A 24,969-nucleotide genomic window follows, 5' to 3' on the forward strand; every position below is an offset into this window, starting at 1 on the left:
GCTGCCCCAAGCTTCTGTTGCCATGACTTCCCCACCGTAACGGACTGCTCAAGCTACAAGCCAGAACAAACCCTTGTTTTTGTTTTGGGTATTTGGTCACAGAAATGAGAAAAGTCACTAAAACTGTGGCAAAGCATTAGACGCAAGTGACCCCCTCCATGACTATGTATCCTCCTGGGAACATTCATGATGGGACATGGGAAGCCCCTGGGTATGCTGACCAGGGCAGTACAGACCAGGGCAGCGTGGCTTGACACTCATTACCCATCCTCAGCTAGGAAACCAGTCGAAGAGCAGGTTTCTGTACTTGATCCAGTAACTCATTTCTGGCTCTCCTGTTATGAAACAAAGCAGAAACCTCACCAGAGCATTTGACTGTCCCTTTCTGGTGTGGATATTGAAACTAACGACAGTTGGTTTCTTTCAGGCTGCCCCGTAGTCCCTACTCAGATCAGGAGGAAATCCTGCTGATTGTCCTATAACATGGTGACATCAGGACCTCGGGTGGGAACACATATCTTTCAGCTAGTTATTAAGAGGTCAGTCACAGGAGATAAACAGTGGGGAGTTCTTTTGCGGGACTATGCAAAAAGTGATGCTTCAATTCCATGGGTGGCCTGCAGGGGGCAGCATCTCTCTAGAAATGACTCCACTGCCTACTTCAGAAACACAGCAGGAAGTAACGCATTTAATTAATTGGCCAATGAATAAGAGTTACTTTTAGAAATTGCTACATAATATTAATACTATCTATCATGTCAATATGTTTCCAGTGAGTAATTCCAGCCCTCCAGATTTTTATATACAGATGCTGCATGTACAAATGCTGTGTTAGGTATGGTTGGAGATAACCCAGACTTGTTTGAGGATGGGCCGTACCAAGTGAGAATGGGAGGTAATGAACTAGGGAATTGGTTGGTGCTTGTGTCCAGACCCCCTGCTGCGATTTGAGGCTGTCTCCTCCCAGACTCCTGTTAAAACCTAATTGCTATTACCACAGTGTTAAGAGTGGGACCTCAGAGGTTTAGGGGGGCTCTGCAGGAGTGAGGCAGCATGACAGCGGGTTTTGGCGGCTTTGTCTTGAGACAGGGTCTCAGTGTGTACCCCAGACTGACTTTGATCTCAAACTTGAGGTGGGCCCCCTGCTTCAGCCCCTTGAATGCTGAGATTACAGCCCAGTGGCTTTCATGCCTCATAAAGTACTTAGTCCGGCTGGGTGCCCTCAGGAGGTGGAAGCAGGTAACCCTCAGTGACGCGGAGTTCAAGGCCAGCCTGGGCTGCAGGACCCTGAATAAAAACAGGATACAAGACACACTCGCAGCTGCTCTGTTATAGCAGAACTTTTTTTTTTTTCTGGTTAATAGCTCGCCCAGGAAAATCAAAAAGCATTTGAAATTTTCCCCAAGAGCAAACTATTATTAATTCTTTAAAAACAAACAAAACAAGTAATCTTGGTTTTATAAATCTTCATTTCAAAATCCGTTCCACATACACATATTATCTAGATGAGCGTCAGGTCTATGCGTGTTTATACACATTTAAAGCTTCGTATTTACACACAAATGCACTGACTCCGAAGCACCCTGAGACCACCCCCACCAAAAAGGACTGCTGAGGACAGGGTAGCCTGGGCCTTGGCAAGGGCTCCTCTCAGGGCCTGCTTCTCCTGTCCCTCCCTCACACTTCAGTCTTTCAAAGAACAAAATATGGGCGCCTTTGTCCCACCGGTGTCTGAGCACCCAGCCCCTTTTAACCACTTTTTAAAAGACTTATTTATCCCATGTGTATGAATGCTTTGTATGTATGTATGTACATGCACCGTGTGAGTGTCCGGTGCCTGTGGAGGTCAGAAGAGGGCGTTGTATCTCCTGGCAGTGGAGTTACGGGTGGTTGTGAGATACCATGTGGGTGCTGGCAAGCAAATCTGGGTCCTCTGTAAGAGAACCAAGGATTCTTAACCACGGAGCCGTATCTCTCCCCCACCCCCGTCTTGTTTGGAAAGAATGATAGACTCAGGCAACTTGTGAGGGATGGGCCCCGAAGACTGTCACAGACGAGGAACACGTTCCACGGTCCTTGGCCTCCTGAAAGGTAGAGATCTTCCACAAAACCTGCAGGCTGGTGTTAGTGCCACTGTGACAACAGTGAACCAACCCGTGGCTACTGGCTCACCGCAGACCCAAGTTCCCCTGTGGTGAGTTCATGGCTGCGCTAATTCACTGAGTGAAGCAGCTGCAGGGAGTGGAGACAGACAGGTGAACCAGCTGGGAGGGAGACACAGCTCTGTGATCTCTGGGCAGCAGGACCACAAGAGCCCAAGGCAGCTGTAGCTCTGCCTGACTGAATAATACAGGAGCTTCGGCTGCCTGGCTCCTGATCCAGCTGTGCGGACTTCAGGGGAAAAGCCCCCCCCTCCCCCAGTCGAGGGCTCCCAATCAGGGCTGGGAAAGAACCAAGTGGGATCACATGCTTCTCCCGTTCCCTCTTACAGGTTGTTGAGGCTGTGTATGGAGAAGATCACTTGCAAATAGAAGGGCAGCCCCCAGGAAACAGATACAGCAGAGAGGGTGTGGGTGCTGTGAGCCTGGGGTTGTGTCTTAGGGCTACTCTTCCCTCTCCAATGACATGGAATAAGTGAGGGGCCCGGACAAAAGTTACAGAGAGGAACAGGGGTAAAGAGAGTTTGGGGGTGTCCCGTGACCAGGAACAGAGCAGCAGGGTCACAGATGGGTATGGTGGGTACCAGGGAAGTCTTTCAGTCCTCAGCCAGTGTGCAGGCCCTGCGTGTCCTTGCGGAATAAACATTTTCTTTTCCTGACCAAAGGACACTATACATGGTCAGGGCTCATCATTACAGCCAGGTAGCACCCAGTTGGATCCACCTACCCAGTGGAGACCCAAGGTCAGGGTTTCAGCCTGGAGAGATGGCTCAGTTGTTAAGAGCACACTTGTGACTCTTCTAGAGGACCCAGATTCAATTCCCAGCACCCAAATAGTGGCTCGCGACCATCCATAACTTCAGCTCCAGAGGCTCAACACTTCCTTCTGATCTCCAAGGTCAGGACTTGGTGAGGCAGAGGGACGTATCACCTCCTTTGAGAATGAGTGTACCCCTTCCTGGTGGTGCCCTGGCAGAGAGGAGCCAAGAGGAGTCAGGCTTCCCCCCTCCCCTACCAAGGAGGTAGAGGAGGATTCCCATCATTTCCCTCCCCGAGGGAGCGCAGAGGCCCCAGGCTGGGTGGCCATGATGTGGTAGATGGATTCCCGGAAGCGCTGGTCTCGGCTTAACCGCTTGGCCACCTCCTTTAGCTCTTCTATGTTGTTGGCTTCTAGCTGGGAGGCCATGAAGGACTGAGATGGCTTCACTGGGGAGACAAAGACCCATTGCCCTGTGAATGGCACTTCCCCCATGCTGAGCCCACCCTTCCTCCCTCATCCCAGCCCTACGTGCTGGTGCCTCCTGCCAAAGGCTGGTAGAGCCAGGTTCAAGAACATATCATCCAGCCTGTCTACTTCATCTCAAACCTGTTGTCTTCCTGCCTTGCTGCCAACAGCCTGTGCTACCTGACCCCACGCAGGCATATGAGTGCTCACTGTCATTCCAGGAAGTACTGGACCGGCGACGGTGGAAACGGCAGCTCTTGATGCGGCGGGTGGCTGCCTTATGGATGTACACGGAGTTCTTCATGATGACCGGCATCTTGGCCTCCAGCTCGGCATTCCGGATGCATTCCTCAAAGAACCCTGTGGTGGCAGGAAGGAGCCCTTGAGTGTATCTTTTTCCGGGCCTGTCCTTCCCCACCTAAGTGCTCATTTGGTCAGGTGGGATGTACGTTGATCTGTCCTTTACAGAAAACAGTTCCTCCACACACCACACACAGTCTGTAGCTAGCTCAGAGAAGATCTGCTGGGAACAGAGCTTTTGAAAAGAGGACAAAACTCCAGGCTTTCCTCCCATTACCTCACCCCAGGCCCAACTGCCACAAAGCGGCAGTGCCTAAGGGGCTCCTACAGGACGGTGTCTGGTGTCCGTAATAAAGAACTCCAGGAAGGATCACCTCACACACGCAGGGCCTGTTCCAGGTTCTAATGGGCTTGGGATTAAGGGGCTGAGCTCCGGGATTGGGGCTGGGCCCTGGAGGGAGGCCTTACTTTTCAGGTGGCTCACGTCAGCCCGCATCCTCTCTTCCTTCTCCTTGTTCCGAACCTTGGAATTAAGCCCTTGTTCCAGACTTCTCAAGGCTGCCTCTGCCTCTCGAAGTCGTCTCTCCAGGTCCATGCGCACCTTCACTTCAGCCTAAATGGCGGGACAAGCGAGAGGGAAGCTGAGTCCAGGAAGCAGTCGCCACCTCCCCCAAAGCCTTCCGTGACGGCTTATTTTCTTTGCTAATTCGAACCAATTAGGGTCACTTACGAGACCCACTGTGTAACCGAGGATGCACCCTGAGTGTGGGTGGCACTGTCCCGTGGGTTGGGGTGCCAGACTGAATAAAAAGGAAGGGGGAGAAGGTGTAGATTCGTCTCTCTGCTTCCTGACTGCAGACACAATGTCACCAGCTGCCTCACTCCCACCATCATGCCTTTCCTATCATGACAGACTGCATCCCCTAAACCACGAGCCATCCTTCTGTTAGCTGCTTTTGATAGAAACGTCATCACAGCAATGAGAAAAATGGTTAGTATCCCTTTCCCTATCATCCTGGGCTCAACAGTCTTGGGTGGGCGTTTCCATGTCTTGGTTCCACACCTTACCCAGGAGCCAGATGGCTGGGCACAGCCCTGTTGCTAACAGTTGACTATCAGTGATAGAGAGATTGCTGCCTCCTGTGATAAGCCTGCCCCTGAATCTGGCCAGCTGGCCATTCTGGGAGAGGAGTGTAGGGTAGCTGTGAAGAACAGGGACGGGAAAGCATCCCTGGCCATGTGGAAAGGCCCAGAGCACAAGGCCCATGTGGGCTGCACACCTTGAGCTCCCGCTCAGCCTGCTGCTTCTCTGCGGTCAGCTCCTGAAGTGAGTTCTGCAGGGCTTGAGACTGGCTTGAGTAGAACTCCCGCTCCTCCTCCAGGGCCCTTGAGCGTTCTTCATTCTCCTTCATCCTGTGGGCAGGAGGGGAGCTCACCCAGGAGTCGCTTACAAAGGGGGTTGCCCCTGCCAGAGACATGGCTAGAGAAGGGCTGCATCCTCTCTGGGTCCAGTCAGATAGGGGAGGAGGGAGGTGATGTGGAGAGACAGGAGCCCTAGACTTAGAGGTGTAGGGATTGCTACTTCCCTGACCTCGGGAAATCCTCCAACCCCAGTGAGGCTCAGTTTCTTCATGGGCTGGGTGGACAGCCGCTAAGGGAACCTGCTGGCCAGCCACGGGCACTGCTCTGAGGACTTGATGATGCTCTGAATGATTTGTCAAGTCAACTTTGGGAAAGCCAGGTCATGGGCAAAAAGGAAGTGACCCGTCTTGTCAATGACAGCTGGAATTCAAATCCAGTTGTATAACTTGAGGGTAGTGACAGCTCCCAAGCTGCTGGAGGACCCAGTGGTCTTGGGTGCCTCACCGCTTCTCTGCTAGAAGCTTCTCTGCCAAAAGCTCCTGCATCCGCTCTTCAATCTGCCTGAGGTTGCTATGGAGACCATCATTGGCAAGTGGCTGCTCACTCTGATTGGCCGAAGGCTGTGGCTGGTTCTTATCTTCCTCCAGCATCTCTAGGGTTTTCTTCTTCTCTAGGGAGAGTTCCTGGTGCAAAGGCAGGGAAGGGTGAGAAGGAGCATGGGTTAACCCTCCAGCGTGACTGTCCTGGTCTCCTCGCAATTCCGGGGAGTGATCAACTACTCCCTTGGTCCTCCATGCTGGGCACCTTACACGCCTGATTACAAGATCTCCTTTCTTTCTTTTTCTTTTTCTTTTCTTTTTTTTTTTTTTTTTTGGTTTTTCGAGACAGTGTTTCTCTGTGGTTTTGGAGCCTGTCCTGGAACTAGCTCTTGTAGACCAGGCTGGCCTCGAACTCACAAAGATCCGCCTGCCTCTGCCTCCCAAGTGCTGGGATTAAAGGCGTGCGCCACCAAAGATCTCCTTTCCTACAACATGGCCAGGTTACTCCTCCATCAAGACAGACAGACAGACAAGGAGGAACCCAATGTGACTTCCAAGAGAGAGGGTACCTATCAGGGCCAGGTCCCAAGGCCTCAGGGCAACATGACCTTCTGAGGTCCTTGTTCCTCGAGGAGAAGGGAGATGTTACCGGACTCATGTGAAGATGCCCGAAAGGACCAGCACAAGAGTTCTCCGCACTATCAGCCAGGATCGTAACACGACAAGGAAACTCTGGGGTTGGAAATACCCACGGTAATCACTCCCCATGCCAGGGAAAGCTAAACAAACCAAGGCTCCGGTCACTCCAGGGAGACTAAAACTCTCGCAGCCTTCACGGCACTTCATGGATTCAACTAAGATGCACAGGGGTCCCAAGCTCCCTTCAGGTGCTGGACTTCGGGAAATGGCTAAGACACGGCCAAGTGAAGTCCACAGTTTCGAAAATACAACCCAGCGTGTTAATCCTATAACGGATGTACAAATTCATGGGAACACAGAGCAAATACCTGCCCAGAAGAATCAAGGAAGCTTGACTACAGAGATATTTTAGCTTAGTCTGAAGACAAACAGTTGCCAAAGAAGAGACAAAAAGATATATGTTGTGTAGAAGCAATGGTAGGGTGGAGGTGTGTATGGGGGTGTCAAAAACCTTGTTTTCCTTAGGGACATGCTCTCAGTAGTTGGAGCAGGGGCAAGGGGTGAAGGGGTAGCAGGGGAGGACGGGGGTGGGGGGGTTGTACTTGCATGCTGTGCTAAGAAGCTAGGCCTCTGTCCTTGACACCTGCTGCTTGCCCCTGCCCCTCCGTCCCTGCCCCTCCCGATCTCTTGTATCAGATGAAGGTGACCTGGAAGTCGATTTCCCTAACGCTCAGTTTCACCCAGGAGTGGCTAAGTGAAGGAACCACAGAAGGATGTGGTGAGTGAGGCTATCGCCCACTCTGATCAATCCGGCCTCTGGTATAACCCCAGCACTAAGAGAGCAGGTTTCCCGAGGCCGCGGTCGTCACAAGGGCAAGCCGGAACATTTGTTCTGGGTCTGGGAGGAACCAGTCCTGTGCCAGACAGAGCTCCCAACCATCCACAGACAGGGTCCTTTAGATAGACTCCTCTTCACGCTCATTCTCCTGTGGGTACCTTCCCTGGGAGATATATGGGAAATCCAGTAATATATAGCCCCACCCACCAGCTCGCCTCCCGGGGAAGCAGCCCCCTCACCTCCAGCGTGTGCTGTAAGGATTCCGTGAGGTGCCTCAGCTCCTTCTTCTCCTGTTCTACACCCTTGAGGCATCTTGCGGTGAGTTCGAGCTCCCTGTGGGGACGGAGAGCTGGAATGGCAGCCAGCACCCTCCCCAGCCTCTGCACGCAGGCACGCTTCTGTCATACCTGATGCGGCTCAGCAGGGCCCGTGGACAGCCAGCGCTCTGCAACGCTGGGCACTGAAAACAGCTGCAGAGTCAGGGCTGCAAGGGCGGCTCAGCCAAATGAGGTGGGTTCCCTAGCCAGGTACAGTAAGGTCCTGCAGCCGGGGACTTAGCTTCCAATTCGGTGTCTAACAAGTACTTAGGGAGATTCTCTTATTTGTATGCTAATTAGAAAAAAAAGAGTCTCTATTCCTTCCACCCATATATAACTAAATGACTCCCTTTAATAAGGTCCTTCTGGGCTGTCTCTGATAATCCGTGGTGGTGGTGGTGGTGGAGATGGGGATGGAGATGGGAGGGGGTGGTGATGATGATGATGATGATGATGATGGTGGTGATGGCATTGCTATGACACCGAGCACCATCCATCACAGAAGTAGTTTCCAAATTCTGGACAGACTACATCTGAATCGCCTGGGCTGGGGATATATACATGTCCTACATTCACAAGATTATAATGCAATTAATGCTTAGAATGGGCAACTAGATGGGTAAATAATACATCAGACTAAAGATCCCAATGTGTCATTAACTAAAGTGCGGAAGGACTGCAGGAGAGATGGAGAACGTTGCGGATATTTTTGGGGCAGCACTTCTAGGCCAGGCCAGTTTGCTGCCAATAACTTGGGTAAATGGATCTGGTAAAGGTAGGAGGGGCTTGGCCCTTAGGGGAGTCTGGCCTGCACTCACCCATGACTCACACTCTTGTTCATACCTTTGCAAGAGTGATGGGAAATGACCTGCTAGGGACGGAGAGATGGCTCAGCTGTTAAAGGCCAGGCTCCCAACCAAAATTATAAGAAATGACCTACTGAGGGGGGTGGTTATTTTCTGGGCATACTCAAGATCTGGAGCATTGGAAAGACCAGGTCATAAGTGGTTTCCTGGCAAAGCCCTCTCCAGGTCTGACTGCACATGGCTGCCAAGGCTAGAAAATCCCCCCTGTTGTCCCTCACAGGGCCAGGGCATCCCCCTGTTCCCCCTCCACACACCGGCATTGCCTGGGCAATTCCATCCCTTCCTATCCCTCCCAGGGCCAGGGCATCCCCGTTGCCCCGCCCCCCGGCATGCCCCGCCCCCGCTGCCCGCCCCCAGGCCCTCGGTCACCTCTTGATCTGCTCTTGCTCAACTCGCAGCTCTTGTACCACCTCCTCGAATTGCTGTTTCTCAGCCTCCAGCACCTGGTTCAGGCGCTCAAGCTCCTGAAGAGAAGAGGAAAGTCAGAGGAGACACAGGGCTCCTAGGCTCAGGACGATCCCTCCTTTCGCTAGCCCAGGGGACACCCCAGGGTTTGGAGCATAAGGACAAGCTTGTAAGTTCCGAGGAGCCCAGGCTCCATTCAGCGCCAGCAGTCTCAACTAATCCAAAAGTGTGATGAAGCTGGCCAGGAAAACGGTTAGCAAGAGGAAGGACAGACAGATTTAGATTTAGAAATGATCCCAACAAGGATCTTCCGACAGATGTGACTGTAATTCTGGATGTTGTTCCACTGGGCAACTCTAGGGGTTAGCATCCCAAAGTGAAACTGTCTTCTCATTTTCCAGTTCCAAATTACTCTCTGGTCACCTGGGGGCTTTGTTCTCAAACAGAATGGCATCCTTGCTAGGGAGGGGCACTGCCTATGGAGGGCGATGTTGCCATTGGCTTTGAAGAGATTCAGATGGGGAAGAAAATATATAGAGGGGAGTATCTGATTTTAATCCCCACACCTAGGTTTCTTATCCGCGTCAGTTACTTCTTTCTCATCTAATCTTTCCTGGTACCTGGCTACAAACTGCCTCAGTTTGCTAATGTGGTCACCACCTGGGCAGCTCCCTGGCGTTCTGGTGCCTCTACGCACATGCCCGGCTACAGTACACTGGGTATAGGTAGCTGGGCTCGTGGGAGTAGCTGAGGCCGATGGAATGTGAGCAGGAGGGCAGATAGCTTTTGAAAAGATGATGCATGGTAGGCTATGGTTCCTTTCCCCTGGCATAGGTAGGGGTCCCCTTAGCCTGGATCCCCAGGGATGAGGACAGATGAAACCAAGCTCCGACCAGTCCAAGTAGCTGTGTGAGAAAATACATTTGCACTGTGAAAAGCCATGGACATACGGGGGCTTTTAGTTACTGCAGAAGCTATGACCTAGCCTATAGCTATATTTGACATATCTTATCTAGATAAGATACAAATGAAATTTGTATTCTTGCAATATACCCCCTCCCACAACTGAAGAAAACTTCAGACCTTAAAAAAAACAACATACATACGAAGCCGGGCGGTGGTGGCGCACGCCTTTAATTCCAGCTCGAGAGGCAGAGGCAGACGGATCTCTGTGAGTTCGAGGCCATCCTGGTCTACAAGAGCTAGTTCCAGGATGGGCTCCAAAGCTACAGAGAAACCCTGTCTGGAACCCCCCCCCCATCCCCAGTCAGAAACTGTGTCAGTTTTGAACAACCTACAAAAACCCCCTACCCTCTGTCACCTCTGCCCCTCCCTCAAAGCCACAGATACAAAAACATTGGCACATGATGGGAGGTTTTGTGGAAATCTTCACAGGGAACCAAGAGCAGGGCTCACCTCATTCAGGCAACAAAACTCTGCTCCTCTCCCTGCCTCTCGAGTCTCCTCTGTGCTTGCTCAAACTTTCCCTCCCTTCAACAGCTGCCTCGCTCCTGACCTTTACCACACTTTCTTCCAGGGTCTCTCTAAGTCTCGGAGACCTGTGGAACCCAACCCACAAAATAAGGGCTAGCACATGGTCCTGAGCCAAACAGAAGACCCGCGGGGCCAAGGGCAGCAGCCAGCATCTGGTCAGTCCAGGTTGCTACAGCGCATTTGGAGAAGCAGGCAACCCATGTTGCCCACCAGGTCCATTTCAGCCCACATCTGCCTCCCTCCCAGGTTCCCTCACCAAATCCAGCTTCTCCTTGGACCATCAAATACGACTAATTTCTTTTCCCTTCAGGTATTTAGAAAGAAACAGTGTGTTCCCAAGTCTCCTGTCCTCCAAGCTAAACACATCTTGTTTGCCATGCTTCACAGACCGTGATTTCTCGTCCTCAATAAAACTAATTACATCCGTGAAAAGAATGCAGCTGCAGGGGCCCCTGCTCAGGAAGCCTTGATACAGGGAGGATTCTTCGCAAGGAATTTACAGGCCTAGTGCAATTCCAGGAAATAGCCCGGTGAGATTCTTTTCTATTCATCCATGCCACATCTATTTACCAAGCGCATACTATGTTCCAAGCTCCTGCTGGGCTCCGCATGGAGGATCTGAAGATGTTCTTATGGAGCCCGTGGCCGAGCGTAGCTACGGAGAAACCCTGCCCAGGATTTTAGAGCAAATGTAGGAATCCAGTAGTGCTGAAATAATCAGACATCTCAGAGAGTACTACAAAACAAGATACATGCCCTGCAGGACAGGGACACAGTTCCAGGCCAAGCTCTCCGGATGGAAGGAGAACAGAAAACTCCACGGAGGTGAGAATCTGATGATTCTTGAGCTGAGAGACAAAGATGGGCAGATAAATGGGTTGGAGATTTAGCTCAGTGGCTTATCTAGTAAATACTGGAGGAAAGAACATTCCAGATGGAAGGAATAGTACATACAAAGCCCCCGTGGAAACACGTTGCCTGGAAGAACTAAGCCAGGCCCAGATGAGACATGAGGGCAAATACGAGGGAGAGAGACTGGGTCAGAGAAGCAGGGAGGCTGGTAAAGGAGACGCTGGAGGTCATCGCTGACTTGGGTGAGGGTCTTACTGGGTTTTGGGTGTTTTTTGTTTGTTTGTTTGTTTTCCCTGAACAAGAAGCAAAGAACATTTTGTTGTTTGGTCATTTTGTTTGGATATATAGTGAGACAGACTATCCCAGACTGGCTTTGAATAAGTTCCCCAGCCCAGTCCAGCCTTAAATTCACAATCCTCTAGCCTCTGCCTACTGAGTGCTGGGATTGCAGCTGTGCACCGTTGCAGCAGCTGCAGTGAACGTTCTGAGACCAGAAGGATGGTGATGCGCTTTCTTTTCCCTTTAAACACTGAGCTGGCTACCTTGTAGAGGAAGAGACAGACAAGACGTAGAAACAGTTTAAGGGCACCAGGTGGGATGTGGCGGCACCAGTGCCTGCTAGTGGTGGCTCTTAGAAGTAGGGTGGGAAAGAGAGGAAGGAGGGAGGACAGGGTGAATGAAGCATGATCCCCAAGTTCCTGGCTTGAATAAACCATGGGTGGTACATACCCTGAGATGGGTATGTGAGAGGAAACCCAGTCCTTTCTAGGAAAGGTAAAGGCAAGACATCTTGATCTCAGACAAGGTGTGCTCTCAGCATCTTTGGAAGTCTGGCTGGGATGTGAAGTCAGCTGTTGGGAAGCAGAGGATGAATGGCAACCAGAAGGAAGGGACTGGGGATATCATCCTGGGAGTCATTTGCACACAAATAGCAAAATGTAGTGAGGGACTGTAGTCTAGACAGCCTTAAGATCTAGAGCAGAGAGAGGAGGGGAAGTTCAAGTACTGTGCAAGGCAGCACGGTCTGCAGAGTTGCTGGGATGGTCGCACAAGTTCATTCACACAAACTGCTTGTAATTTAGTAAGTGCTTATCGCGTGCCCCCCAGGCCAGGCTTTCAATCTGAGCACTCAGAAGGCAGAGGCACATGGATCCCTGTGAGTCAGAGGCCATTCTGGTCTGTGTAGTAAGTTTCAGGCCAGTCAAGACAACACAGAGAGACCCTGTCTCAAAATGAGGTATAATACACAGTTTGAAGAGACTATTAGAGTCAGATGGGAAGACTATTAAAATTATCAGACCAGGGGGGCTGGAGAGATGGCTCAGTGGTTAAGAGCACTGACTGCTCTTCCAGAGGTCCTGAGTTCAATTCCCAGCAACTTCATGATGGCTTACAACCATCCATAATGAGATCTGGTGCCCTCTTCTGGCCTGCAGGCATACATGTAGACAGAACACTGTATACTAAATAAATAAATAAACTTAAAAAAATTATCAGACCAGGAATTAAAATCAAAAAACAAACCCAACTGTAGGTTATATACTAAAGACTTTAATAGAAAAAAATAGACGTGTAAAAATAGATGACTAATATATGTAGGGAGATGGATTTTTACACACATACATGCACACACACAAACGTGCATGCGCGCACACACACATTCAAAATTCAAAACACAAGACAATTGGATAATCGCCAAGTATGATGGTGTGTTCTTGTAATCCCAGAACTCAGGAGGAGGAAGCAGAAAACAAAGATGATCAGGAGTTCAAGGCTGGCATAAACTACATATCACTCTGCCTCACAAAGCAAGCAAGAAAAGAAAAAGCAAAATAATAAAGCCACACCAGGAAACAATAAAGAATGCCTTTGCTGAGAGAAACTTCTAACTACACCAGAGAGCTTGCTTTTCATGCCTTCCCACGTGTGTACAGGCAGGACACAGCGTACACCGTCAACTGGCAGCTGCCTATAGAAGAGGCCTCAGAATAAAACAGTCCTTTTGACAACTTGATTTTTCATTTTCTAGTCTCCAGAACTCTGTGAAATATATTGCTCTCGTTGAAGCCACTTGGCCTGATTTTTTCATGGTAGATTAAACTGAATAAAATCAATAAACCACACTATTCAATAATGGCAATATTCCATCAGGATCAATGAACCGCACCATTCAACAAGGGCAATATTCCACATTATTCCCAAGATCGCAGAGAATATTCACCAGTAGAGTCTGGACTCTGCAGGAGGAGAACAGCTTAACAAATTTAAAAAACTAGAAACCACATAATGTTTGATTTTAAGCAATAATGAGATTATACTAGAAACTAAGAACAAAACAATAGCAAGAAAATCCACAGTGATTGGCGATTAAACAATATTTTCCTGAGTAACATGAGCTGAAGAAGTGATTTCAAGAGAACTCCCCCCAAACTAAATATTGAGAACTAAGTCTTTAAAAAAAGTAACATTCCTTGTTACTTATTCAAGTGAACTGACAGTGTCTGCCCACACAAAAACTATCTCTGAGCGTTCATAGCAGCTTCACTCAACCTAGAGGTCCGCCTGTGGGAAAAGAGATAAACCAAGGTATACACCCAGGTAACAAATTTATTCAGCTCTGAGAAGAAACCAGTGTTCAAGCCATGCAAAGGCATGGTGGCCGCTTAAATGTACCTCACTGAGTGAAAGACGGTGAACTGAGAAGTCACGTGTGGCATGCGACTCCAACTTCATGAGCTCTAGAAAGAGCGAAACTTGGAGACAGTAAAAAGATCAGTGGTTTCTGGGTTAGGAGTGGGAGAGATGAACACACGGAACACAGGATTCTTAAGGCAGTGAAACTATTATTTGTGATATTCCAGTGGGGAATTAGTGGCGTTTTACACCTGTCAACAACTACAGAATGTGCTATACTGAGTAAAGCCTGCTTGGTGGTGGTGTCACACGCCTTTAATCCCAGAGCGTGGGACGCAGAGGCAGGTAGATCTCTGTGAGTCTGAGGTCAGCCTGGTCTATAAGAGCTAGTTCCAGGACAGCCAGGGCTACACAGAGAAACCCTGTCTTAAAAGAACAGAGAGAGATAGAAAGAGAGAGAAGGAGAGAAGCCTGATGGCCCTAGCAGATATGCCCAGGCAGCTCCTCATGAATTCTCAGCTAAAAACACTTAGGCTAAGAGCCCAAGGATCTCGCATGGAAAATGCCATGGCTACAGGTACATGGCCACACCATCACATGGAATATTTCCCTGAATTCTAGTCTGTTTAGCTTCTCGGTAACCCAGAAGAACACAAAGAAGCAATTACTTTTATTAAGCATTGGAGATGAAGAACACAACGTCCAGAGGAATCAGATGACAGTCACACCATAGGTGTTGAAGCTGAGACTCTACCGGTCTCCTGGCTGTAGATTCTGAGGTTCCCTATGGTTCAGACTATCTCCCAGAAACCTCATACTTATCAGAAGAACCATCTTGCCTCTGGGATTCAGAATTCTAGCTATGTAGCCCCAAACCCCTTTGCCAATTTTGGATCTAGGAGGAGAAGGTATTGGGGAAAAGTATACCTACCCTGTGGGTGAGCTACCTAAGGAAGAAAAACATTTAGGCACAGGGACTCAGTGTGGCCAGACCAGGAGCAGAATCTGGGCTCCGTTTCTGGCCTAGAGCACATCACCGACAGGGAGCTTGACTCTCGTGTGGTTCTCTTCCTGCTGCCTGCTCCAAGCATCCCCCACCATACCAACATCTGGGCTTGCACCTTACTCGTATTCTGTAGTTGCCAGCGTCCCACTTCAGTGTGACATTAGGGAGGCCTGTGTGCCCTGGGTCTCTGCTGCCCTAATTTCCAAGCTAAGACCTAAATAGTGTGTCTAAATTTTCCTCAGGCCAATTTCTGCCCCAGATTCAACCTCTGTTGGCTAAGTCTCCTCGCCCCATCGGGGGCGGTGTCTCCCACTCCATCCCATGCTGGGTCTCCCAAGTCACCTGTCCTTAAAGTTTCTGACAGTATACCAAAGTCTCCCTTTAAATGAACAGGATGCTATGGAGAAAAAGCCCAAACTCTAATGGAATCTAGATGAGAGTGTGCAAACCTTAGGGTTCAAACTCACTATGGTGAGACCAACTTAGGGTCCCACTCCCTCATTTGCTCTTCCTGGGCACTGGGCACACATTTGGTACACTGACATGCATGCAGGCAAAAACACCCACACACATAAAACACTTTTTGGGTTTTTTCTTTTCTTTTTTCCCTTCTTTTCTTTTTCCTTTTTTTTTGTTTTGTTTTGTTTTTGAGACGGGTTTTCTCTGTGAAACAGTCCTGGCTGTCCTGGAATTCCCTTTGTAGACCAGGCTGACTTAAAACTCACAGAGATCCACCTGTCTCTGCCTCCCAAGTGCTGGGATTAAAGGCATGCACCACCATCGCCCAGCCATAAAACACTTTTTAAAGACATTTAATCCCATTTTCTACTCCACATCTCCAAATTAAAACCTTAAACTTTTTCTTTTATTTGTAATCAACACAAAGACTCTAAAGTCTATTTGGAAGGCTAAATGGGCACAGGAGGTGAAATTTTGGGAGAAAAATGGAAGTGGAGTCCTAGTGGCTTGAAATGAAGCTGTAATGTAAAGCTGCCACAATCAAGTTGGCTTAGTCTTGTTTTTCCCATGGTTGCCATGCTCTCCTCTCACACTGGATGCTGTGACAGGACCTGAGGGTTTGGGGTCTAAAGGAGACTGTGTTTCTGACTTCAGGGTGTGTTTGAGAGACCCATGAGGGCGGGAGGGGAAGGAGCTGAACTCCTGAGCTGAGCCACAGTCAGGCACTGAGCTACAGCTGATGGCCTCAGCCCTGTGGCTGACCTGAAAGAGGACAGTGAAAAGGGACAAGGCTGAAGGCATGGGATTGGGTCAGTCTCTGCCGTGAAGGCTCCTGTGAGCACCACTCTGCCAGGCCAGGCCTCACCCATGCAGGAATGGCCCATAATTGATAATAACATGAGCATCCCAAGAGCTGAGAAAAACAGCTGCTCACTGAGCACACACTGCATGCACAGTGTGCCAAATGCTTTCAGTGTAGCATCGTGTTTCATCTTTACACCATCCCTAAAAGGATGGATTTCATTATTTTCCTCGGGTTTTTGGATGAGAATATTGACATTCAGAGAGGTTAAGTAACTTGTCAGGGACCATCAAGTTAGAAGGACTAAGGCCACATACAACCCCAGGAAGCTGACTCCAGGGCTCCCGGCTTACTTACCACATGCCCTGCCCTTCAGGTGTGGGGACGGAACAAATGGTCAAATGATTGAGACAAGAGTCCCCTTGGCCTTCAGGCTGCTTTAAATATGCACTGAGCCTCCGCAGGGCTTGTACTGCTGGTGCCAACAGGATGAAGGGATCTCTGATGTTCTCAGACCCCATCACTCTTATGTACCAGAAGCCCCCACCCCAAAGCCGAGGCCATTACATCCTCCTATGGATACCAGTAAAGCTGCCTATGAAGTATTCAGACGGCTTTGTCTCTAAGACCTGCTCACTCATTCGTTTCCCGAAGGCTCACGGGAGAAATGTTGCTTCCCACCAAGATGCTGGAGCAAGATGAAGACACTGTCCTCTGGTGGTCTCACTGCTCCATCCCATCTGAGGTCCCTCAGGCAAGTCTCTGGATGCCTAGGGGCCCCCACCACCAGTACCATCCCCTAATGCAGTGGTTCTCAACCTTCCTAATGCTGAGACCCTTTAACACAGCTCTTCACATTGTGGGGCCCCTCAACCATAACATTATTTTTGTTGCTATTTCATAACTGTAATTTTGTTAATGTTATGAATCACAATGTAAATATCCGTGTTTACGGATGGTCTTCAGTGACCCCCGTGAAAGAGTCATTTGACGCCCCTGCCCAAGGGGTTGTGGCCCACTGGATGAGAAATACTGCCCTAATGGCAGCCATGAGGGGGAGTTGAGTCTTCCTGCGCAGTCACACTGTGTGCTTACCTCCCTCTGCTCCCTCTGAAGGCACAGTTCTTCTGTCTCCTCCATCAGCTTGTCTGCCAAGGCAAACACACACTCACTGAAAACAGCAGGGGTCCTGAAGGCAGGGGCCTTAGGTGGCCTCTGTCACCTAAGCCATCTCCCAGGGAAGGGGTCTGCCCTCCTAGTCAGAGGTGGGGGGTCCTGTTCTGCTGAGAGGAAGCTGTCCCACTGGTCCGAGCTGCCTTTCGGGTCATCTTCCCTGTTCTGTGCACCCATAGATCCACAGAGGACTTGACCGCGGAGGCTCGGGTGGGTTTTCAAAGCCTGTGGTCTCTGCGGTTTCCTACTGCTGGCACTAATGCCCGGTTAGTCAGAGAGGGCACATTCCAGGTAAGGGAGGGGTACTTAGAGCAGGCAGTGAGGAGCCGGGGCCCTGGATGTCTCAGCCGGCTCCCAGGAAGAGGATCAACCCACGCACATCATCTCCCCAAGTCATTAAGGGTGTCATTGAGCAGACAGAGCATGGGGGCTGGATCCCTGCAGCTAGGTTTAAAGTGACTTTGGTTAGAGATGAAGAGGATAGGCACAGGACTTGAGACTCAGGCAGGATAATATTTTTTCCACTTTTAGGTCCTTCAACCGAAGGCCTGACACATTCACACACCCAAGGATTTTCCCTTTAAACTGCTCTCCACCCCATGTCTAACACGAGGGACCATTTTGGTCTCTTCTCTAAGGAGGAGGAAATTGAGGTTTATAGAGACTGGGTGACCTACAGATCCACACAAGAGAAAGGTAAGTGACAGAGTTGGGTTTAAAGCCGAGTTCCTGGTCACGAGTATCTCCTGCCCCTAGCTTCCTGGTCAAAAGGACATTTATCGCACCAAAATGCACTCTAGGTGCCAAGCTCCCTGCCATGCCCCAGAGAGATCTCCCGTACCACTCTTCTCTGTCTGTCACCCAGGTTCCCAATTCCAGCTCACCCCGGTAACCAACCTAAATATTCCTGCTTCTCCTTAGCCAGCTGTAGCCCCTGTGCCTCCAGGCTTTTGATCATAGCTTCTCCTAACTGGGCATTTTTCCAGGTCCTGTCGAGGGAAGACAGATGGGAGAGAGGAGAAATACAAACAGTTAAACCAGAAGGAAGGCCCGGGGAGAAGGTGATTGTACATTTTCTGTTAGCCTCTCTTTTGCCCCGCAGAATCTTGGTTCAGTCTGGCACCCAGAGCTCTGGGCATGCCACCAGCACTGATCAGTTACAGTAACTGGAGGCTGAGGTTGCAAAATGGGCCACAAGGACAGAGCCAAGAGCGCTCACAGAGGAGGGAAGAGGCTGTTTCTCTCGCAGCCTTCTACACGCTGCATGTCCACCGTCTGATTCAAAGCTGGGTACTCGGTGTTATTGTTTGGGTTAGAAGATGAACTGGCTTGAACGGGCATGGGCTGTGTTGGTCACGTGGGTTCTGTGATTTGTAAACACCATCTCTGGTCCTTGCTAGGGTTAATTACAGGTCTGGGCAGGCAAGGTGGACATACTGGGGTGTTGAGTATGAGGAGCAATGATTGATTAACGCCTGAGAATTGGAGGCTAGTGGTGTCCACATCTGCCGCCTGACAGTGCAGACGCCTACCTGAACTCACCACCTAGGCCACCCTCATAGACGATCTACAGTTCTTCCCATGCACCTTAGCCTGCTCCCACAGCCCTGTCTCAGGACCCAGCAAAGAGGCAGGTGGGTAGACCAATCTCACCCATCCGCTCTCATCCTGGCCTCTCAGAGACCCTGCTGGCAGACACTCAGACACTTACACCTTCCCAGACTCCTGCAGCATCTCGAGCCATTGCGTCTGCTCAAACTCAGACTCAGCAGCCAATAAGACATTCCCCTGCCGGGAAGAGGAACCAGAGTGAGAGGTAGCAACTCCAAAGGAGAGGGAGGCAACCTCTTCTCTTCTCCCGCCCCCCAGCAGGCCTGGGCCCTGACAGTCCTTTCATGTTGTACTATACAGGGTTATTTCCAAGGGATCAAGACAAAGCTCATTTGTCCTGTGGACCCTGGGCTAGGGGAAGGTCCCCACTCACATGGAAGTCCTGGTGTGAGATCTTCATGGCATAGGGCATGCTGGGCTCTTCTCTGGCCTCCACTAGGCAGCCGCCCAGTGGGATGACACCCTGAGGAAGAAGCAGAGCAGGCAGCTCCCACCCGACCCAGCTCACATCACTTAAGAGTCCCAGGAGGTCCTGGAGAAAGCCAAAGGCTTTGCTAAGCACCGCAGACGGGACCACATCCCAGGGTTATGATACCAAGGCTAGAACTGACTCCCAGAAGGAAGAGAGCTAGGGCTGGAACTGTGACTCAGGAAGAGTGTGTGTGTGTGTGTGTGTGTGTGTGTGTGTGTGTGTGTGTGTGTGACGGGGGACCCAGTGCAGAAGCTAGAAGGCATGTCTTGAGCCCTGAGAGGATTTGTCCTCCACATTCTACCAAAATCACACAACAGATAGTTCCCTAGCATCCCCGAGTGTCCCCAGTGGTCCTTCCCTCGCTGTGGCCCTGGAAAGGAGCCTCCTTACCTTAGGATGTATATTAAAGTATTTATTGGTTTCGAAGCTCTTTCTTTCACTCTCAGAGTAGTAAAGCAGAAAGCTTTCTTTGATGATGAAAAACCTAGGGGGGAGGCATGAGAAAATGGTGAGATCTTGTGGGCCAAGAACACCCTTGGGGGCCCTGGACTCACATGGGAGCCCGCGGGGACCCTAGCTCACACTGCACATGGCTCAGAGGGGCCTCAGATGACCTTCTGTATAGGCAGTGAAGAAGGGAGGCTCGTGGCTGGCTTCCAGGGCTGTCCCTTCAGTTCAGTAGGAACCTGTTGTCTTTCTCCTCAGGTCCCTTTACCCTCTGAACTACCCAGTACTCCAGTCACGTGGGAGCGCCTGTCTAGGTATGGAAGGAGGATGAGACACATGGTTCTAGATGGGTGTTTTGGTGTAATCAAATGGAATTGGGTATCAACTGTTAAGGTCTGCAGCCCTGATACCCCAAGGTGATCCCTGCATTCTCTTTTGTTTCTGACTGCTCACATCCTCTTTCTGGGACTCAAGTTTAACTTGGAATCAAAGTGGCCATGGTACTTTCTGGGTACCAGGGAAGCAAATCCTCCATGCCAACAGGTACATTCTTTGACCTGTCTTGGGCACCCTTACAGAACTATCAGTGGAAGCTTTAGGAAACCAAGTGTGCTCCAGGGGGAGCCCCAATTAGGTCACAAAGCTCCCAGGGCTTAAAGATGCCAGGGTTCTCCTTCCTCCAGGGACACTGCTCCGATGTGACCTGAAACGGATCTGGAGGGATCCTGAGTTGTGAGGCATGCACCTGTGCATGCATATGTGTGTGTGTGTGTGTGCGTGCATGTGTGTGTGTGTGTGTGTGTGTGTGTGTGTGTGTGCACTCCTGGGTGTATACACAGGGGAAAGTTCAGAGCAGCGACACAGTGGAACCTGCTAGGACAGACTCACAGTGGTCAACGGTGTGACTCTCTTAGCTACTTAGCATTCAGTGACATGACACTGGTGACAATATAGGCCACAGCAGGAGTATTTGTACTATGAAAATCAAATGCTGCAGAATCACCCCAAGAGCCTGTTATTAAACTGTTCCCTTCTGGTGGGGAGCTTGAGAAGATGCTGGTGGCATCAAGAAGTCAGAGGACCCTTTCAGGTTCCACCATCCCCATGATCTTTCTTGTGACCACAGCGACTTTGGGGCAGAGTGGAGGGGCAACCTGAATGGCTGCAGCAGCCCCTTTCCCGAGGGAACTTAAGCTCAACTTCATACTTTGTTGTGAGTTCATAGTTTTGTTCTCCCACTCCCTTTTGAGATGGAGGTCTTGCTGTGTTGCTCAGGCTGGTCCTGAAATCATAGACTTGAGCAATGCCCCCATCTGCTGAGACTGCAGAGCAGTCTGACTTCAGCCCATTTTCTGTGTTGTGCCAACCGTCCAGTAACCCCAGAGTAAATGCAGTCCTGGCAGACACTGTGTTTGGGTTCTTGCACTTGGCACCGAGGACTCCCTGGCACACCTGAGTGCTTCTTTATCCAGAGGGGGGTCACTGAGTTCCTGAAGGGTAGGACCATGCCATATCAGTCCCATGGAAAAGACAGATGTCCTCCGATGGTTCCAAAAGAAAGTTACAGTATGTAAGAGCTTAGACCTCCCATTCTCCAGCTTGGGGATGGGAAGTTTGGATAAAGACACTCAGCTCCCTGACCCTCAGTCTCAATAGAAGAGAAGTGAGGACACCTGCATTCTGGGATGGAAGTGGGGACTGAATGAGACCGGAGTCATAACCTAGCCCATGTGTGAAGGACCCAAGGTGGGATGGAGTGATGCATGGCCTGGCGAGGTCCCCTGCAGGAAATGCAGGCAAGCAGAATAGAGTTGCCTTCCCACTCCCACGATAGTGTGACACGAACCCCTTTCTATGTTGACTCCCTATCTGCAGAGGGATTCTGTGTCTGCACACAGGATTTTTAGGCGGTATCTATGGTTCAGCGAACTAATAATTAGGCAGGACCACGATCTAATGGAACTGTGGCTTTATAAAAGAGGAACCTGGGCTGGCGGTGTAATGGTCGTTTGCCTAGCGTTCACAAAGCAATTTCCAGTACCACATAAACTAGCATTGTAGTACACACTGCTAACCTCAAACATTCAGGAAGTAGAAACAAGAGAATAAGAAGCTCAAAGTCAGCCTCCGCTATGTAGTGAGTTCAAAACCAGCCTCAGCCACATGAGGCTCACTAGTGGCACATGCCCCTAATCCCAGCATGTGAGTCGCTGAGATCCAAGGACTACAAGTCTGAGGTCAGCTTGAACTGCACAGAGAGCCCCTATGTCAAGAAGAATCAAAGAAGGTAATCTCCGAAGAGAAGGCAGATACCTCAGACACAGGGCCCACAGGTACCAAAGTCCGGGCTGAGCTGTTCTTGGTTCTAAAAGGAACCAGAAGGCTGGAGCAGAGGAAGCAAGACTACCATCCCTATATCTAGACTACCGAGGGCCTGGGGCTGCTGTGATAGCAATAATGGCAATATTTACATTCACTAAGCCCTTACTGCCCCAACCTACCCGACTCCACAGTTACCCTCCCAGGCAGGTGCCCCGTGCTTCCTATGTGCAGACACAGAGCAGAGAGCTGGCACAAGGACCTGAAACTCCCTGGTAGAGATTGGCTTTCTCTCAGAGTAAAATGACCGTGTGTGTGTGGTGGTGGTGGTGGTTCAGCAGGAGTGACATGACCTGACTTACACTGTAAAAGGCTAGCCCTGGCTACTGCATGGGAAACAGATTGTCCTGGCATAAACAGGGGATCTGCTAAAAGCTATGGCCACACATCACTGTGTGTATGTAGAGTGGATCGAGGCATGTAGAGTTCCAGGATCTTCCTGATACACAGGGCGTCCCCAGAGGTTACCCCCCTCCTAAAGCAAGCACAGAAAGGCAGAGGAGAACACTCCAGGCAGCCTCTGCTCCACGGAGGCCACACTTCAGCAGGCCGAGAGTCAACATGGACTGCCACATGAGCCATACCCAGCACAGACCTAGAGGCCGAGGGCCAGCTCCTACCCACCATGGCTCATCTGACAAGACCCACAAGATCTTTGCTCGTCAAACAGCTGTGGTGGTGGCCACTCTGGTTGATGTCTTTTGGCTTCTCAGCAGCTGAGACCCTTGCAAGTCTAGAGAGGCGTTCCTCTTCTCATACCTTCCTTCAAAGTTGCCCTATTCTAGACACGCTTGTTCAGGATGCAAGGCTGGGGCAGCCCATTTGGGTCCTGCAGAGCTGGACCGCCAGTGTAAGGGCTGGTCACAGCTAATACGTAATTTCTACGTATTAGCTTCTGTGAGGCTGAAAGCCTGCCTCTCGGAACAATGCTGGAGGTGAGGGCTTTCACTTCCGGTTCACAGGTGAGGAAAGAAGGGCTTAGATGTGAGGTAACACACAAAGCCCTACAACTGCAGACGAAGGATCGGAACCCAGGACGATCACGCCCTCCTCCCACCCCCTATATGGCTCGCGGAGCTGCTGTCCTGGCTCAGGACACACACCCAGGAGAGAGACGTAGGAAACCGAACTGCAGTAGGCAAGGTGGGAGACCATCAGATACCAGCAGTGGTGGGGCAAGGATCTAGTCTTCTAGGCCTCAGGTCCCGTGAGGAGCTTGAAGATGATAATTAAAGGCTATCATTTCTCCTGCCTGGGAAGGAGGGAAATGAGCCTCATCACACAGAGGCTTAGCTCATAGCAAACACACGAGAAAAGTTCATTAGTCCTCTGATTACTGCTATTCCTTATCCTTAAGCTCAGCGTCTGCGCAGCCACTCTGGCCCCCTTCCCATTCGGGCTCACACAGCAGCTACCGAAGAGAACATGGCTGCAGGCCAACTGGCTGGCTTCTTGCTTTCCAAACACATGTCACAGCCATGTCCTCCTCCTGTCTGAAGCCTCCCCACCTCCAGGGCCAACATCTGTCCTTGGAGAAGCTTTACTGTCAGCTTTTGCTTTTAGCTCTCCTGGTTACAGGAAGCCTGGAGTGTGTGCGCGGGAAAGGTTTCATGTCAGTCCTGGCTGCCTCCTCTCTCTAGAGGGTTTATTACCACTACTATCATTATTATTTTATTATTGTGTCTCAGATGCTCAGGCTGGTCTCAGAATCACCGTATAGCTGATGCTGACCTCGAACCTCTGATCTTTCTGCCTCCACTCCTGAGCACTGTGGTTATTTATCCGCGTGAGTCGCTATGCCTGGTTTATGGAGAGCTGAGAATGGAGCCCAGGGCTTCATGTGCGCTACACAAGCAATCTACCAAACGAGCCATGGCCTCAGCCCCTACCCTGCTATTTCCACCCCCAGATGGAAGAATTTAGAAGTCAGCAAGGTAGGCCCTTCGCTGCACACACTGTATTGACATTATCTTATTTAAATGTCTCTATGTGATGGGTGGGATTTTTGTTTCCTAGTACACTGGTAAAGAAACTGAACCACAGTGAGCCCGAGCCGCTGGTGAGTGGTAAACTCGGAGCTCTGTTGCCAAAGCTCAAGTTCTCGGCTGCCTGTGCCCTGTGCTGCCAGTACTTCCCACCACCACGTCCTGCTGTTGGCTCCCTTGAGCCGATCACTGCGGAACGGCTGCAGTGCCCACTTGGCTCAGGTCAGAGACCTGTTATGGTGCCAGTTGCCCCACCTAAGCAGGTACCGTGCTGGGCCCTGACAGCTCAGTGAATCTCTGCCCCGAAAGAGCTCAAGAGTTGAGTGCAGGAGAGAGCATGTGTAAAGAAAGAATTTTAAAACGGCTAATGTATATCAAGCTCCTTCTTGGCGCCAGGCCCTGTTGGATCAACCACAGGTTGTGTAGTAATTTATTTGCCGCTTATTCAAGGTTGGTGATGGAACTGGAATACAGAGAAATTCAGGATATGCCCCAGATCACACAATGGGTGAATGGGGAAGCTAACAGTATTGAGCGCTAGACTATAGGGTGACACCGTCAGGCCATGGGAATACACAGCTGCGCAGAGTGCCAGATGCCGTGACCCTGCGGAGCACCGGGGTGCATTAGCGTGACGTTATAACATAGCAGGGTGCGTGACAAAGTTACACGGCACCTGGAGAATACACGGAGATTACAAAGGACCAAGACACGGAGGGAGTAACAAGAGAGGTCGGTGTGAAAAGCAGAAGCAGCTTAGGGTTTGACCGAGGTCTGAGCGGAGATCATAACGGAAGAGGGTTTTGAAGAAGAAAAGTCTTAAGAAGTTGGAGGAGGGGCTGGAGAGCAAGAGACGTTCTCTCGACATAGAAGGGCATCTGTGGAGAACAGTGTGCTCAAGGTTATAAAATATGTCTGCTGTTATAAGCAGATAAGCTCTAAAGGGGTGGCAGGGGAGGGATCTGTAATCAGGGGCTGAGAGCGGGCAGCCCCCACACCCTGCAC

General features: G+C 50.4%; 1 protein-coding gene across 1 annotated transcript in view; it reads right to left on the bottom strand.

Annotated features, from left to right (window-relative positions):
• Positions 1-1,452: 1,452 nt before the first annotated feature.
• Plekhd1 (pleckstrin homology and coiled-coil domain containing D1) overlaps positions 1,453-24,969 on the bottom strand; it is a 28,338-nt gene continuing 4,821 nt past the window's right edge. Inside the window, exons 2-13 of the mRNA XM_075948134.1 lie at positions 19,544-19,637; positions 19,055-19,144; positions 18,782-18,858; positions 17,968-18,059; positions 16,993-17,045; positions 8,615-8,709; positions 7,302-7,395; positions 5,551-5,729; positions 4,965-5,097; positions 4,153-4,297; positions 3,595-3,744; positions 1,453-3,365 (exon numbers count right to left, since the gene is read on the bottom strand). Coding sequence (XP_075804249.1) covers positions 3,199-3,365; positions 3,595-3,744; positions 4,153-4,297; positions 4,965-5,097; positions 5,551-5,729; positions 7,302-7,395; positions 8,615-8,709; positions 16,993-17,045; positions 17,968-18,059; positions 18,782-18,858; positions 19,055-19,144; positions 19,544-19,637 — 1,369 coding nt within the window. The 3' untranslated portion in view covers positions 1,453-3,198. The remainder of the gene's footprint in view (positions 3,366-3,594; positions 3,745-4,152; positions 4,298-4,964; positions 5,098-5,550; positions 5,730-7,301; positions 7,396-8,614; positions 8,710-16,992; positions 17,046-17,967; positions 18,060-18,781; positions 18,859-19,054; positions 19,145-19,543; positions 19,638-24,969) is intronic.

The sequence above is a fragment of the Microtus pennsylvanicus genome, chromosome 14, assembly GCF_037038515.1.
Source record: "Microtus pennsylvanicus isolate mMicPen1 chromosome 14, mMicPen1.hap1, whole genome shotgun sequence".
In the NCBI taxonomy this organism is placed as follows: domain Eukaryota; kingdom Metazoa; phylum Chordata; class Mammalia; order Rodentia; family Cricetidae; genus Microtus; species Microtus pennsylvanicus.